This window comes from Echiichthys vipera (assembly GCF_963691815.1).
Source record: "Echiichthys vipera genome assembly, chromosome: 19".
In the NCBI taxonomy this organism is placed as follows: domain Eukaryota; kingdom Metazoa; phylum Chordata; class Actinopteri; order Perciformes; family Trachinidae; genus Echiichthys; species Echiichthys vipera.
The window spans coordinates 3,225,730-3,242,497 of record NC_139844.1 but is presented as its reverse complement, the minus strand read 5'-3'; the positions used below and the strand labels follow the sequence as shown (position 1 = coordinate 3,242,497).

General features: G+C 40.7%; 1 protein-coding gene across 1 annotated transcript in view; it reads left to right on the top strand.

Moving 5' to 3' along the window:
- dse (dermatan sulfate epimerase) overlaps positions 1 to 16,768 on the top strand; it is a 38,031-nt gene that overhangs the window by 10,075 nt on the left and 11,188 nt on the right. Inside the window, exons 3-4 of the mRNA XM_083934492.1 lie at positions 3,152 to 3,405; positions 14,194 to 14,433. Of these exons, the coding sequence (XP_083790618.1) occupies positions 3,152 to 3,405; positions 14,194 to 14,433 (494 nt within the window). The remainder of the gene's footprint in view (positions 1 to 3,151; positions 3,406 to 14,193; positions 14,434 to 16,768) is intronic.

Genomic DNA, 16,768 nt, shown 5'->3' with positions numbered 1-16,768 from the left:
ATGGTTATCGTGACATGAAATGACCTAAATGGTGATATGATATTTTGGTCATATCTCCCAACCCTACTCTCCTGTAGGCAGGATTCTCAGCTGATTGTCAAAGTGACGCTGTGTGAAAGCATTGTGACATTATCTTCAATGCAACATTCACTGAATCCTTTTATTGGCAACCGAACAGAAAGCTAACTTCAGGGAACGTACGGGTGCTGGAAATTCCTGAAAACACTTGAATTTTAGTGTTTTCAAGGTTTGAAAAGTGCTTGGATTTTGAATAACGTGTTTGAAACGGCTTGAAATGTATGTTTTATAGTATGACATTTATGATATAACACAAAGAAAAGAAGGTGTAGTTTGGAAAAGGTGTAGGAACCTTGTAACCTCTTTAGAAGCCATTGTTGTTTTGAACCAACGGTCGCCTCTCTGTCCTATTCCAATTTCAACCGTGGTAGGTTAGAATAGGTTAATAGCGTGGTATGCACTTCTATGCTGTACTTACAAATAAAAATAAATTCACCCTGATTAGCCTATATTAATAGGCTTTATTGTTAGGCTATTACAACACCCCCCTCGCACAAAACTATGTATACTTACTTATACTTACAACAAATATAGACTGCTTGAATATCAATAGAGAAAAATGTTAATGGTTAATGTTCTTTTGAACTGTAAAATGAAACTAAACATAAGCTTTATAAATCTACCTTTCCCTCTTCTAGTGACGCTGCTGAAGAGAGAGGAGAGAGTGATACAGTAGCCACAGTTTTCGGACCCACAGAGCCCCATGTCTTGTTTCTGCAGCTGAGTGGATTGATGGGGCTTCAATCCAGAGACTCCGGCCAGAGGACAAAATAAAATTTGCTTCTTCTGTTATATAAAAGCGAACACAGAACTACTGTAAGATATTTTATTGAGTTGAGAAATGCTCTGAATGAATTTTAGTTCCCCCTGGTAAACAACGTTAGTGAAATAGTTTTCCTTGGATTTATGAGGTCTAGTAGCAAACCTCTGTGTTGTTGTCTTTTAATCCTCATAAGTAACACAACCTGATCGGTTGATATCTTTATGCGTGGTACGAAAGCCCTGAAAAATTTACTTTGATCTGAAAAAACAACAATGCTTTTTTGCTGTGTAATAATCACTTTCTGCGTGAATGCAGTCAGAAAGAAAACAATAGTTTGAAAAACTGTATTCACGTGCAAATTAATCTCATGAAAAACACGGCCCCCCGCGGCAATTACAAGCGATTTCTAGACGGGCAACACAAATCTTGCAAGGTGTAGGAACCTTGTAACCTCTTTAGGCCAGCTACTTATCAGAGGTAACTGGAGCAACGTCCTTCTCATTCATCCCCACAGCACCACAGCGCTTTACACAGTCGGACGCTCAGCTTCTACTGACTTCAATGGGGAAGTGTAGAGCGGGTTGTTCCACTGCAGCCAAACTAGACGCTCATTGGATAAACGCTGGGCTTTGTCTCGCCCATCGGCCACTCAGCATCTCTGGGGGTCTATGGGGCAGTGGGCTGGCCCGGACGCTTGGCTTCTGCATGATGATTGGATGGGCTGTCTGAGGCGGAATCCTTTTTTTATTGACAGCTGAATGAGCGAATATTTCCAAGTTTTTCATTCCGTTGTTCTGAACTGATCCGGAGACTTTACCGATCCCCAGAGACTTAAAAACGACTAGCATTGTGTTGGAGACTCTGTTCTGTCACACTGCGGTTTCTTTCCCCAACGAGCAGCTGCAGCTGCGGAGCTTCTCCCCTCGTCACCATCACTCACACTTCACAGTAGCCTGGCGCGGCAGCCATTGAGAGGACACTGGTCAAGTCCCTGGAAAAGACGTCTAGTTGGTACGACAAGGTCACAGATAATTTTCTTGAAAAGGAATGAAGGGTAGAATTTACATAGAAATACACATTTATGATGTAGGCCGGAAAATTACCTTCCCATTCTTGAAAGACCAGCAGCTGCCACTGGTTTTGAGGCAACGTGATTTAAGAACCAAGTCAGGTAATGTACTGTTAGACTCATACAGTATAAGGAGTCATATTTACCCCTGACCACATATCAGTTGTTACAGAGTCGGCATGCCTAAGCTCGCTTTTGACCGATGTCTGTACTGTGTTGTACATTTTTGGTACAGCAGTCTCTGAAAACTGTGCTAATGAATCATATCCTTAACCAGATATTGTTAAACTACCTGTTTTTTTCACGGCTGTATTTAGCAACTCGTGCAAAGACTTCAGTCACTCCTAACTATCGGCTGGCACCAGGCTGACCCGTCTGCTCCAGCTCTGCGACTTGGTGCTGCAGGAGCAGGCAGTTGCACTTCGATATCTGGATGAAAGGCAGGCCGTTTCACAGGGATATTTATGGTGCAGATTATGAATAATGCCTCGTCTAAATTTGTTGGCTCTTCCTTTTCATTCTGTTGAAAGCCGCAATGTTCCCAAACCGACAGTTACATTTGGTTTTACGACTAATGTAGCTGCCACTTTTCAGCCATACATGGTTTAAAACCAGGGTGAAGTTAGTTTTAAGTTGGATATACAAGGGAATATTGGACAGCCCTAGCTGTACCATGCAGAGGAAACGCAGCATTAGATTTGAACCGATTCCTTGTGTAAGTTATACATAGCATGATTCACTGGGTCAACTCATGGCAGTTTACAGTAAAGCACTCGGTTTTATTACCACATCTGAACTTCCTTTTTTTAACTAAAGTAAGCAGAATAATTTCAGAACACCTTTCACTCTTTTACGACTCCAGCACATGCACTTCTAAAACTCACAGAAGTCAGCATTCTTAGATCCCTGCGCCTGTTAACTAAGGGAATCTGCACACACTTCACTTTTAATGTATCTTTATAAGTCTCTTTATTGGTAAGCAATAGTGCAGCAGTTGTGGTATAAAATGCTACTTAGCATCTTTGTTTTTGCTTTCAAAGTGCATAGATGTTTTACAGCTGTGGTAAGGATAATTAAAGGGCTCTGCAAAGAAAAAGGCTTCTTTTTCATGATAAACATTTTCCAGGGCTTCATTTAAAGCGTGAACATTTCACACCTGATTACCATTGAGTTTATCTTCCACATGCTCCACATATGTTTGATGCCTTGCCTTTAGCCTTGTGTTGGTGTTTGTATTGCAGGTTGGTTAAAGATGCCCCCTGGGATGAAGTTCCTTTGGCACACTCTTTGGTTGGGTTTGCCACTGCTTACGACTTCCTGTTTGAGTACCTGAACAAGGACCAACAAGAGCGCTTCCTCCAGGTGATCGGCAACGCATCGCGCCTGATGTACGAGAAGTCATACGTCCGAGGCTGGGGGTTCCAGTACCTGCACAACCACCAGCCCACCAACTGTGTGGCTCTGCTAACAGGAAGCCTGGTTTACATGACCCAAGGTTAGTGGATAGGGATTCATGTTTTTTTGCCCTTATTGCTTTAATTCAATTCAATTCAATTTTATTTTCAGTGCCAAATCATGACAAAAGTTATCTCAGGACACTTTACAAACTAGGTAAAGACCACACTCAATGACTTATTTATTATTTACATAGACCCAACAATCCCCCCGTAGAGTACAGTGGCAACGAAAACTTTCCCTATTACAGGCAGGAACGTCAGACAGACCCAGCTTTATTATTGTGTCCAACACTTGGGTCCAGAGCAAGAACTCTTTTTAACCAGGGGCTCCGATTGTTATGAAAGAGATATTCATATTCCCTAAAGGATGATTCCTTGATGCCTTTTATAAAACAAATCTGCTGGCTTCAGACTGCTCTGAGTTGTAAGAAGTGCCTTAAACCTGTATTCTTTCTTATGTCTTAACTTCAGAAAGAAGTCTGTTTGTATAGTCAAATGAGAAAATGAGCCTAAACTTCTCTCTTGATTTATTTCCTAATGAGTTTATGGTCTCAGTCTCTAGTTTCAAGTATTTCAATACAGCACGATGTTCATTTAGTTATCATGTTCCTATTTAGAGTCAAATAGACAATAAAGCAGAGGATGCTTTAGGGCGGGGCTACACAGTGACCTGTGATTCAGGATGGAGGTTTAGCGATACATATCGACACTGTTTACATTAAAATAACTATGAACTTGTTTTTGGGTGTTGTCTGTGTTGTTGTTATAGAACGTTGAACCTCTCACAGTGTGTTTTCACTTTATTAGAGTTAATTGTAACATTTTGGTCATTAAAAAAATGTCATGATCCGGGTTCGTTGGTAGCATCTTACTAGGGGGCATTTACATGTTTCAACTCAACTAAAGGAATTTCATTAGTCCAGTTTTTACTGTAGAGCTTTAGTCTCACATGGTCTAAAGGCTGGGTCAGAGGATTTCTTCCCTCTGAAGGATGCATGCAGTTGGAGGGATTACAGAAAAAAAATTTATATTTTTGACAGAGCACTTCAGATTTTAAGATGTTGAATATTGGTTGAGAATATTAGCTAACAGTCATAATTGTAACTTTATTTCAGAAATACGTATTAACATTTACTGCACCTTCAAAATAATTTCACAGCAGATTAACTAACCCATTTTACAAATCCTTTAGAATACTCCTTAAGCAGCTTTTTAAGGGGGCTTTGTGGCAGATACAGCAACCTTTTCAGACCACATTAGCTCTATAATAGTTTCTCTTTAAGATAGTTGCCAATACTGCTCAGTGAATGTGAAGGCATATTCGCTTTCTGGGGCTTTTTTTCACAATTTGAATCTGAATTTCTAACTTTTTTTTTTACTTTATAACCGTTAGACTTAAGAGTTTACAAGCCTGTTGATTCTTTGTTCAAGTTATGTAAGCGGGTTTCAAAGTTCATATAACAGCCTACATAAAAAGTTTGTGAAATAACAGGTAGATTTGACAGGTTAAATAAAAAAGATAGTTATAGAGCTAGTTAAGGTTAGTAAGGCTGTAACTGTCAATTATTGTCATTATTGGTTCATCTGACCATATTTAACAGTCAGTCTGTCATTTTGTCAAAAAAGCAGATCTTCACATTTGAGAAGCTGGAACTTCAAAAACTAAAACGATATTTATTGTTTATCAGAACAGTTATTGAGTGATCTAATGATTTCAGCTCTGAAGGTTAGTTTGACTTCACTTTGGGATCATTTTTTGTTTGCTTGATGTGTTAATATATAAACAAAAGTTATTCCCACAACTCAAGGTCCACATACCCTACAAGCTTTTTAAGAAACGTATCATCAGATAGTTGGCTCACTGTTATTATGTAATGGCTTTCATACCCTTTCATAGTGACAGCACACCACCTGTTGCATATATATATACATATATAACTAGTCTCATAATATGCATGGGGAGACTTGCCAAGCTCAATTTGCTTGAGAGAAATTTCAGTGAAGTCAGCCTGAGGTTATCCGCCATAGCTGCGCCTAATCCTTTGTAATTATTCTCCACAGTTTAAAAACCTGATTAGAATCGGGTTAAGGGCATGCCCAGGTTTCTCAAACACTATGTAAACAGCGTACCCCGGATAAAATCAGAGTTCTCACACCCCGGTTAACAGACCTAGAGAACTCCTTTAGTAACTAGGCCAAAAACAATGTGAAAAAACACAACAATAGAGCGTTACCTTTACACTGAGGGAGGACGTCAGCATGGAAAGTAACATCACTACCAAGAAGACCCGTTTCTGTCCTGATTCTATCCAAAAGTCGGTTGTTTCAACAAAGGTGAACCGGAAAATAAAGCCGTATTTCGCCCAGCTGTATGTTGGTGGAGCGCTACCTACTGTACCAGAGGAAGAGTTACTCCGTCATTTCCCCATTCAACCCCCTTTCATGAATAAGTGGGGAACTTCAATAATCCCATTAATCCCATTTTCGGGATACTGATGTGCATGTAAACGCACTGTGCGTTAACCTCCTCTACTACTGTATTTTTCATAGAGCATTTTTTGTCTGTTCAGGGTGAGGCAGCAGGTCACCAGTAGATTACACATAGAAGGGGTGAACATCGACTGAAAACTGGAACCTGAAGATTCGTTTGAGATACAGCTCACTGTGATTCAAGTTCTTCTAGTCATTAATCCGATAGTTAACGATTCACCGAACTCACAATCATATACCATTTACAATACTGAGTTCATGATTGTGAGTTCACGATACGACTTTCAAATCGATTGCTTTTTAACAAAAAGGCATTGAAGGCAGATAATGAGTAAAAATATGCCTTTATTAAAATCTAAAAAATATATTTTCCCTTCAGGGTTGCCACTAAGGACCATTTTTCCTTTTATTAATCTATCGACTTTAATTGATTCATCTAAACAATCGATTTTTCCTCCCAAAAAATCGAATTGTTTCAGTTCATCTTATTTTGACAAACTGTATGTCACTGTATAAAGCAACAAATGCAAAATGTAAACAAATGTTTATAGATTAAACTGTAGATCCGAACTGGCAACGGCATCATGAAAAAAAAAGTTCAAAAGAGAGAGATCCACAGCACTTATTTACAAAGAAACAACATCACTTTTAGAGCTGCTTCCTGTTCCTCCCGTCATGAACCTCTTCTAAAATAATCTGTCATCACTCGTGCGATTCACTACCAAGCCTGTTAACCAGTAACAACACTGTTGTGTTCACGTCATCTGTCTCTGCTCCCTCACACGGAGCAGCCTGGCTTCTGTACAGCAGCGGCTGATTTTAACGGACTGCTCAGCAGCAGACGTCTGTGCCGTGTATTTCACCACTTGGAGGATATTAATGATCATGTGAAATTTCAACAACAGCACTCATCAGCATGTATAAGAGAAACACTGATAGGATTGTAATGAAATGTTTTGGACTGTTTAAAAAGGGCATCATCTCAACCGATTTAAATCTTCGCGTCTCGTGATGCATCCCTAGTAATAAACATTGTGTTTTGGTTAGGCATTATGATGGAAGTGTATGATGATCGTTTCCATGCTCTATTATGTCTCATAAGTTGTTGCAGCAATTGTCAAGCTAATATAATTTGTTACATAGATGTGGGGCTAAATCTAATAATTTTTTACCGCTCTAGAATCCATAAAAGTTATCAGAAATCCTTCTAAAATACCACATTAAAACACAAAGACCTTAAGGAACAACATAGAAAAATCCATGATGTGATTTGGGATGAAAAACTTTTCACATCTGGAGTGTTGCATGGAGAATTGCATGGATGGCGAGCACTTGTGTGCTCAAACTGCTCAGAAACCCTGTTTTACATAGGAAAGCCCTCGGCCTCTAGATTGTCGTTTAAAGTTTCTTACAAAAAATGTTCTCACTACAATGAAACGGCTGCTATCGGGACTAACATCATCACACACAAACACAACTGAGCTCAGTGAATCCAACTTTACAGTCAGACCCAATATATGACATTCAACACTGTTTATGAACACCACTATGCGGAAATATTACAATACATCATTTCTTAAAGTTCTCAGGCACCACGCCTGATTTCAGGCATATAGCAGTTTTAAATTCATATAATCTTTAATTCAATACATTGTACACATTTCCTCCTGGACAACTTTTCAGGCTCACAAGTTGTTGCTGGATTTAACCCCTGAACATGTTTGTACTGCATGACAAAAACGGCGTGATTTTGTCCCAAACTGTCTGAATTGTCATAAAGTGGGCGTGCCTGTATAGGGGAGACGCCAGAGAACTCATTTTCATTCAGATCAGGTTGAGGACAGAGGCCTTTTGAAAATGGCCGAGCCAGTTTATACCTCCCAGAATGTAACCCAACTTTGGAGTGTTATGGTTGGTACCAATGGATTCTTTAGATGATCTACTGTAGTTTCTTCACTTTAGCTTCTAAACTAAAGTTAAGGTTTGGTACCTATACTCTCCAGCTTTGCCCATCTCAATATCCTTCACTAAATATTTGCAAGATCAGCAGAGAAAGGCCATCAGAAGGTAAATGCCTGCAGTACAGCTTACTTTGCTCACAGGGATTTGATTTCTGGAACAAAAAATCCAGTCCTGATGTGAACTAAATGACAGCTGGCTTACAGAGAACAGCTGTGGTCACAGTGGTTTCATTTGAGGCTTTTTTGTAGAGGGCAACAACAGGCGAAACGCTCTGTGAACACTATGCTAGTTAGAGCCTGACCTCTTTTTGCTTCTTTCATTCGGTGTGGAGCCCAGGAAAGAGTGAGTCTGCTCCAGCTCTGCCTGTCTGTGTTACCTGGAGAGAAAATAGCTCCTTAAAACATTGTTAACACATGATGTATTTGTATTTTAGCTGCTTCAGTTAGCAGCCTTACTTGAGTGTCTCGTCTAACACTGCAGAGGCCTGACTGCATTCCATTATTGTGAATGTATCATTTATTTCCTGTGCAGAGGGTTGACTTTCCATCCAAATATGATCCTGCCAAGATGTCTGTGATTACATGGAACATTTCCAATAAGCACGACCAGAGAAGAACAAACTGTCTTCTTCTTTATTGGATATCTGACACAAGCTGTAAGCTCATAGCTGACCTTTTGGACTAGTTATTATCTTTTCATTATTTTGTGCCCTAAAATAACATGCTCTTACAATGAACAATTTACGTGTCACTCACTGAAATCCAATATATGCATGCTGCCTGTGAGAATCAGAAGACAGACTTTGGTTCAGATAAGCACATAGAAAGGCAGCAGCACATTCCAGATACAGGTGTTTGCTTGTTGGTGCCTTGAAGCTGAATGTCCAATAAGACAGAACTGTGCACTGTGTACCCACAGTTCATCTTTGGTGAACCCTAACTCTCCCCAGTCTGTCACAACCTCCCACCACCCACACGCCTGCCACAGTGATGCATTACTTCCTATGAATGTGGAAATGCTGTGGAATTAGTGCTCAGCATTCTTTTAACACATTTAGAAAGTCAAGTAAGGATACTGTAATCTAAAGCCTCCCTTATTAGGGTTCCTGTTGAAACTGGTGCTGGTCCACGTGTCCTGAAAGATTTCAATGTCACGTCTAAAAGTAAACATTCTGGTCAAATATGATCTGTTTATTGGGTTTAAATACAATTGATAGGCAGGCTAAAGAATGACACCATCAAGGCACGACCATTTGTGTTGAAATGTAGGCATATATTATTTTCCAAACAAAAAAGTCCTGTCTGCATCTGCATGCATAATAAGGCTGTTTTAAAATCAAACAAATGAATCGCACGGTCGTGGGTTGCTGACATCGCTGCAGACCCCTGATGCAGAGGACAGTCTGCAGCGTTGAAGCTTTGAGGTTCGTTAGCTGCCCCCCTGCCAGGTAGACTGCCCTCGAGGTTTACTATTTAGATGGCTTTCATGCACATGAAAGTACATGAAGCTGCGGCAGACTCTCTGCTGACCCACGGGGAGCTCCATGCACTGCGGCCCGGGAAGCGTTGAGGAGCCACATCCACCCTGTGCCAAGTCCAAGCTGAACTAGTTGTGCACTGCCATGACCCACTGACTTGAATCCCCCGGGCAGACTGCTTCAGGTTATCCTGAAATTGTGGCGGCTGCCTGTCTGACTTGAAATCAAACAATATCCGTTCGCTATACACCTTTTCTCAGATAAAATATAACAGATTAAAAACACAAAAACACCTGTTGCTGCAACAGTATACAGTATATTTATGGGTGTAATATTACCTTTTCTGACTAGCTTGTAGTCTAGCTGCTGCTTTAAACAAACATGTAATGTTTCTTGGCTTAACTTCCATGAGGAGTAGCATTTAGCCTAGCTACGCTTCCAACGCTTTCTCAAAACTCCTGGCTCCTCTCCTCTCTCTATTACAGCTTTTCATTTGAAGCAACACTACGTACCTAGTGCTCTGCTGGAATAACTGTATTTCATCACTGACTCCAATATAGACATATATGAACAGCTCCCTGGTCACTTACATACCAGAACCCAGTTTGACTCTCCGATGTGCAGACAAACCGAAGCAGAAGAGAGTAAGCCAGAAGGCTGTTGGAAAGAACAAATCCCTTGACCTTTCACATTCCTCTCGACGTGCTGAGGGAGGGATCTGGGTGTCCAGACGCAGCACCCTGGCTAACAGCATGGGTGCATAGACCTGGTGGGGCCTGAGCCTTCTCAGCCTGACAGCAGCATTACCCCCTCTGCTAGTCATTAGGCAGACTAGACTGGGAGAACAGAGGAAATTAGAGCTGAACCAGAGATTTACTGTACACAGCGTGCATGTGATGTAGTTTGTCTGCTATGTGTTTTCCTTTTAATGTGGTTTACATCATGATTCTCTTTTGAATTCCTCCTTTTCTGTTGACGTCGTTGGGATTTCAGTAATTGCTGTGGTGTAATTGTATGTTCAGCACCGTGTCTTCGTTTTCCTTGGATTTTGTGTTCATGACATTGGAGTTACAGTATATGGTACTTCCTTTTCTTTGTTCAGTCCTGGGGACTGCTAACCAGCCAGTTTCACTTCTGTTTTTTATTCTTTTTTGGTAACAAGCTGCTGATGCAACTGTTGTTTTTTTTTTACTGTATCTCCTTTACACACATGTAGTTCCCAGCAGCTCTATGGAGCTTCAAAGATTCTTTTAGCTCATTGTTTTGTTGTTTGGAAATCTGTTTTTATCCATCTGGTTTCCAGCAGCACCAAGCAGCCCTTTTAAAAAAAAAAAAAGGTCAGATCAACTCACTGTTAATCACCTGCCTAGCACCAAACAGCAGACTGCAAAGTTAGCAACTAGCTGAAAATCTCAAAATTGACCAGTGTATGGAATAACAACGGGCCTCTTTCACCAACCGTTAGAAAAAAGAAATATCTTCATAACCCACTCACGCAGCTTTCATGAAGCTTATGATGTTCTGATTCATTCACCAATGTTTTCTTATAACAGCTTTGTGGTTGTTGCATTTTTTTATACAGTTATGTAATATTAAATGATTTATATATATAATATATAATCGAATATATTATAATATTGAAAGCATTAATTATATTTTTTTAAAATAAGTTCATTATTTTACAAAGCAATATGGTGTTCAAATAAAAATAAAGATATTTTTGGTGCTTTTTTATTTTTAAGACTTTATTGGATAGAGCAGTTGAATAGTGACATGGAAAAGGTGAGAGAAAGAGGACAGCATGCAGCAAAGAGCTGGACTCAAACCGTCGATGCAGCAGTAAAATATCACCTGTACACCTGGGGTTCATGCTTTACCAGGTGAGTTAAATGGTTTTAAAGGTTTTGTATATTACTTTAAAGCCACTATTGCTGCTTAACTCTCTTTTGGCGTTCAATGCCTGCAGAAATACCTCCACTTCAAACTGTAACTTTTTTTACATTTGGAGTCTGGTGCTTTTAGGCTTTCATTTGGGCGTTCTTGACTTGATTCTCTCGACTACTGTTTTCCATATCTGTGTGTGTAAGTGTGCACACTGCAGTCTCATAGTCTTAATGGGGATAGCGAGGTGATTTTGTCATTAGGAACAACTATGTAGCACACGCTTTCAAGTTACGAGGAAATGGGATTCATCATTATATGAACAGAGGATAGTGAATGAGGCCCAGTGTCTTTGCCTGTAGAGTCTCACATTTGTAATGTGGCTAAAACTAGTGTTGTTTTTGGCGGCCTGTTTTACTTTTAGTCTAGTCTAGTTTTAGTCGACTAAAAGTCTGAGCATTTTAGTCTAGTTTTAGTCGACTAAAAGTCTGAGCATTTTAGTCTAGTTTTAGTCGACTAAAAGTCTGAGCATTTTAGTCTAGTTTTAGTCGACTAAAAGTCTGAGCATTTTAGTCTAGTTTTAGTCGACTAAAAGTCTGAGCATTTTAGTCTAGTTTTAGTCGACTAAAAGTCTGAGCATTTTAGTCTAGTTTTAGTCAAAGAAAATTGTATATTAGTCTCTTTTTAGTAATGCAATTATATTTAATCAATATGATAAAAGTAGTTAGTAGTATTGACAAAACCAACATTTCCTTTGAGCCAAACCCATGCACATCTCTTTAGTTTACATGCATGTACAGGTCTAGAATAAGTAATCCAATTTATGTTGATGCTAAATTCAGTTCAGTGTTATTTGCTCTGTGAAATACAAAACTAGTGAAAGTATTTGGCCAAGGGGAAGTTTAGTGCACTTATAGAGTGAGTTAGGTAGGAACTAAAAACACACTTTACACTCTCACAAACAAACAAACACACACACACACACACGTTAGTCTCTCTCTCATACACACACACACAAACACACTTGTTCGCAGCTCCAGTGGCTAACGTCTAAAGCTAGCGTTAAAACCCGACACATTAACCGTAGCCTCATGTCGCATGAGCTTTCTAAAACAGAAAGTATCGTTACGTTATGTCTTGACTTACCTAAAGTTCATTATGGGATGCCCTGAGGTGTCTCTTAAGATTCGTGGTGTTTTTTCCTGTGATTCTGTGGCTGCATTTCTCCAAACACGACCCCCGGCTGGTGTCAGACTTTGTTCTCATGTTTCTTTAGTTGTCGTTAACGCTAACACTAACGTTAACGCTGACCCACAGCAGCGGCATCTTCAGAAACTAAATAATGCACGTGTGGGGATTGAGGAAGTGACGTCGCCCCAGACGCGAGACTGGGAGAAAACTACAAAATAATGATAATAATAACGTGACTAAACGAGACGAAACAACGTTATTTCGTCTCGTTTTCGTCAATGAAAATAAAGAGACATTTCGTCTTGTTTTTATTCGTCAACGAAATTGCATTATATATTTTGTCTTAGTCATAGTCACATGCCCAGCATTTTCTTTCGTCTCGTCTAGTTTTCGTCACGTGATAGAGGTTCGTTGACGACAATACTTCGTCATAATTTTTGTTGACGAAAACAACACTAGCTAAGACCCCAAATTACCGTAATTTAGCTATAGCTATACATTAAGAATAGCTTATAGCAAGAGGAGCTGTTTTCTATGTTAGCCAAAAACAGGAGCCAGCTTTATAATGCAAACATATGTTGTATTTTCTAATTGTTCCTTTGCATTCAAGTGGCCAAAAAATCAATGAATGCAGCTGTAAATAAATTAATGATTCATTTAAGTCGAACCAGATTGTTGCACATTTGTCAGCCTATGGTTGTCCAGGGTTCTGAAAAATTGTGTTTGTGTTTCCCTGAAAGCTGCCATAAGAATTGAATGTAATGTGACATTTTCACATACTACAGGAAAGCACTGAAACTGCTCCGAAGTGTGGCCCTGGGCTGTGTGAGTGCTGGTGAAGCTCTGTTTGTGTAAATATGGTCTTTGTGTGTGCCAAGAGTTCCTGTTGGATGGTAAATACCTGCTCTGTGTGGGCCAGCGGTCCCCAAGCCCAAACCAAACACTGTTGAGGATGGCTCCAGTGGGCGGATTCAGCCTCCGATGGCCCCGGGATTCCTCAATGAACTGTGGCTGGAGTGTTTATGTGGACGCTTGTTCTCATAGTAAAGTCTGTGTGTGATCCAGTTTGTGAGAGATGTATACATGGTGCAGTGTGCCGTAGTGGAGTCATGCATTTCCAAAGCCACAGCTAAATGTTGTGTGTGTGGAAGGTTACTTTAGGTAACATACTAAGAAGGTGTTGTTCACATTAATGATGTTTTTCATTCATTCCATTAGTGACTTACACGTATATACACACACTCATATACTATAAAACACACGGCCTTAGTCACTTTGTAATGCAGGATATCTCATTTTAAGTCCCGATTCAAATATTGTCAAAAAGTGTGGGCGTGATGTGCAAATGGTGCCGTCCTACCATAGCGGAGAACATAGTGGAGGTGTGAAGTGAAGCGACCGTGTCGTCGGGCTGACCTTCACTGCTTTACCTCGCCAAGGAGGAGAGCCAAAATCTCATCTGCGCACACTACCATGCCACAGAGCTGGATTTAAATCAGCAAAGTGTCCCTTTAAGCAGTTAACCTCTTTGCAGCCATTTGGAGCAGTCATGTGCCTAATTTAGCCTACACTACAAATTACACTTTGTCTCATTCATTTTAGCAATGTTAATATACAGCACACTGTGTTTCTGCACGGACGATTATTATGGTCGCACAGTGGGCTTACGATGTTCTTACAATGTGCTGACCTTATTTAGCTTATTTCAAGCTGAAACTAAGAAAACTCTGTACAATGTGTCTACCATGATGAGGTAGGCTGAGGGACAAGGGATCTCAGACTGGATTTAACCTGTGTTTAACTATTTCAACTTCCTGTGTTCCAGGTTACCTCCAGGAGGCCTACCTATGGACCAAGCAGGTCTTATCCATCATGGAAAAGTCCATGGTCCTTCTGCAGGATGTGACAGATGGCTCCCTGTATGAAGGAGTGGCCTATGGGACATACACCACCCGCTCTCTGTTCCAGTACATGTTCCTGGTGCAGCGCCACTTCGCCATTAGCCACTTCGACCACCCCTGGCTCCTTAAACACTTCGCTTTCCTGTACAGGACTATACTGCCGGGTAACTGTCACTTCTCCTTATTAAAAAGCTGTGAAATTTATGTCTTACCATTTCCACTGCAATGGATATATTAAAGCAGATAAATACAGAGCAGGTCAGCAGTCCATGAGTAAGGGTTTACTTGGCTATGAATGGCTGACACATCCAGGTAGTCCTTATGAGAATGCTCTACTGAAAAGTTGCATATTAGGTTAGACGTTAAAATAACCTTAGGCTGCCACATGGGAGAGTAGCTCCTCTTCTGGGCTGATATGGGGTATGCATGCGTGTAGTTATTACCTTCCTGGATGCCTTTCAAATCTGAGCTGAGACCTACAGGCATAAGTGGTGCCCTGGAAGTTTTGTCTAAAGGTCAGGGGGAGGGCAGCAGTGGAGGAGGGGCCCCTAGGTCAGGCTTGGACATTTCACAGCCCCCTGCCGACAATTTCAGTATTGTGGCAGGGCAGCACCGCTGCACTCAGAAAGCACCTCTAATTACATCAGCCAGGAGAGCATTGGATCTGGAGCCCGTTTCCTGTCTGCCTCTTCACTATCAACTGTGCAATAAAAGTGACAGAAAAAAACATTTTCAGTTGAACTGCAAGGCCTGAAGTTGAAGTGTCGGCTATATGATATAGAAGTGTGACTGAAAAATCAGATGTTTAAGCTAGGGTTGTCATAATACTAGAGTTCCTAGTGTCGATACCGAGACCCAGGAAAATACTGGATACTCTACACCATTTTTGATACTATCGGGAGAAAATTACAAAAAAGAGAATTTTTAAAATAAAGATTAGAACAATACAAACATCACACAACACAAAATAAAAACACTTTTAAAAGGTTGTTTGACGGTGAAAAAACCAAACGCATAACTGTAGGGTGCAGTGGCGATTGCTCCAAGACTGCAAGGGAAGCTCAGCTTCCTCTAAAAAAAGTGGTGAAATATGTCCTGCTGTGTGTACATTTTATTGACTAACTAACTGACTTCATCTTTTGTTCAGAATCAGCTCCTTATCACAGATAACCGGAACAACTTCCTTCGCTCAGCTCAGCTTCTACTGACTTCAATGGGGAAGCGTAGAGCGGGTTGTTCCACTGCAGAGAAACTAAATTGGATTGTTGGATAAATGCTGGGCTTTGTCCCAACCATCGGAGGGTCTATGGGTCCTGGGGGTCTATGGGGCAGAGGGCTGGCCGCCCGGACGCTCGGCTTCTGCATGATGATTGGATGAGCTGTCTGAGGCTGAATCCTTTCTTGATTGACAGCTGAATGAGCGAATATTTCCAAGTTTTTCATTCCGTTGATCTGAACTGATCCGGAGACTTTACTGATTCCCAGAGACTTAAAAACGAATAGCATTGTGTTTGGAGACTCTGTTCTGTCACACTGCGGTTTCTTTCCCCAATGAGCAGCGGCAGCTGCGGAGCTTCTCCCCCCGTCACCATCACTCACACTCACAGGCGGTCACACTTCACAGTAGCCTGGTGCAGCAGCTCCAGCTGGGCCGAGGCTGTTTAAGCAGCTTAGCTCTGCTGCCATTGAGAGGACACTGGTCAAGTCCCTGGAAAAGACGCCCAGTTGGTATGACAAGGTCACAGATCATTTTATTGAAAAGGAACAAAGGGTTAAATTTAAATATAAATAAACAAACACATTTATGATGTAGGCCGGAAAAATGAGCTTCCCCTCCTTCAAAGACCAGCAGCCGCCACTGGTAGGGTGTATATAAATATGACAAATATGTCTAAATTCTTTGTTTGTTTTCTTGTGTTGTAAAGCTCAGGGATTTGTGTGGACATTAAATGATTCCATGAGGGAGGTTAAACCTTGGATTCAGTTGGTGAATCAGTTGTTGTTAGTGAGGTTTCTCCACAGTGTAAAAATGGTTCTGTTTCTTGCTAATGCATTCAGCTACAGCAGCTGTGTTCAGTCAGATCAGTGTTGTTAACTTGATGAACTAGCATTCACATGCTCAGAGAGATGAGCTGTAGCTTCTGTCTGTAGCGCTGCTGGGTGTATTTACGCGTCAACTGGAGGACGCTGCACTGTTGATGACAAAAGTATCGATGCTTTTGCAAATTAGTATCTAATCCGATACTTATTTTTAGTACTCATTATTTTCCGAGTATTGATTTTTTTTACAACCCTAGTTTGAGAAAAGACAAGAGCTGTCAGTGTCAGCTGAGTGATAACAGGAGTAAAAAGTGGCAGTGCCATAAGAAATTACTGTCAGGTCAATTGGAGTCAGTTGAAGTGAAAGCAGTGTATCTTTAACTTTGAGTACCAAAAGAAGCTGAAGTGTCAGTTGAAGTCTGAGGACCCTATTTAGATGATCTATAGTGCATGGTTTAA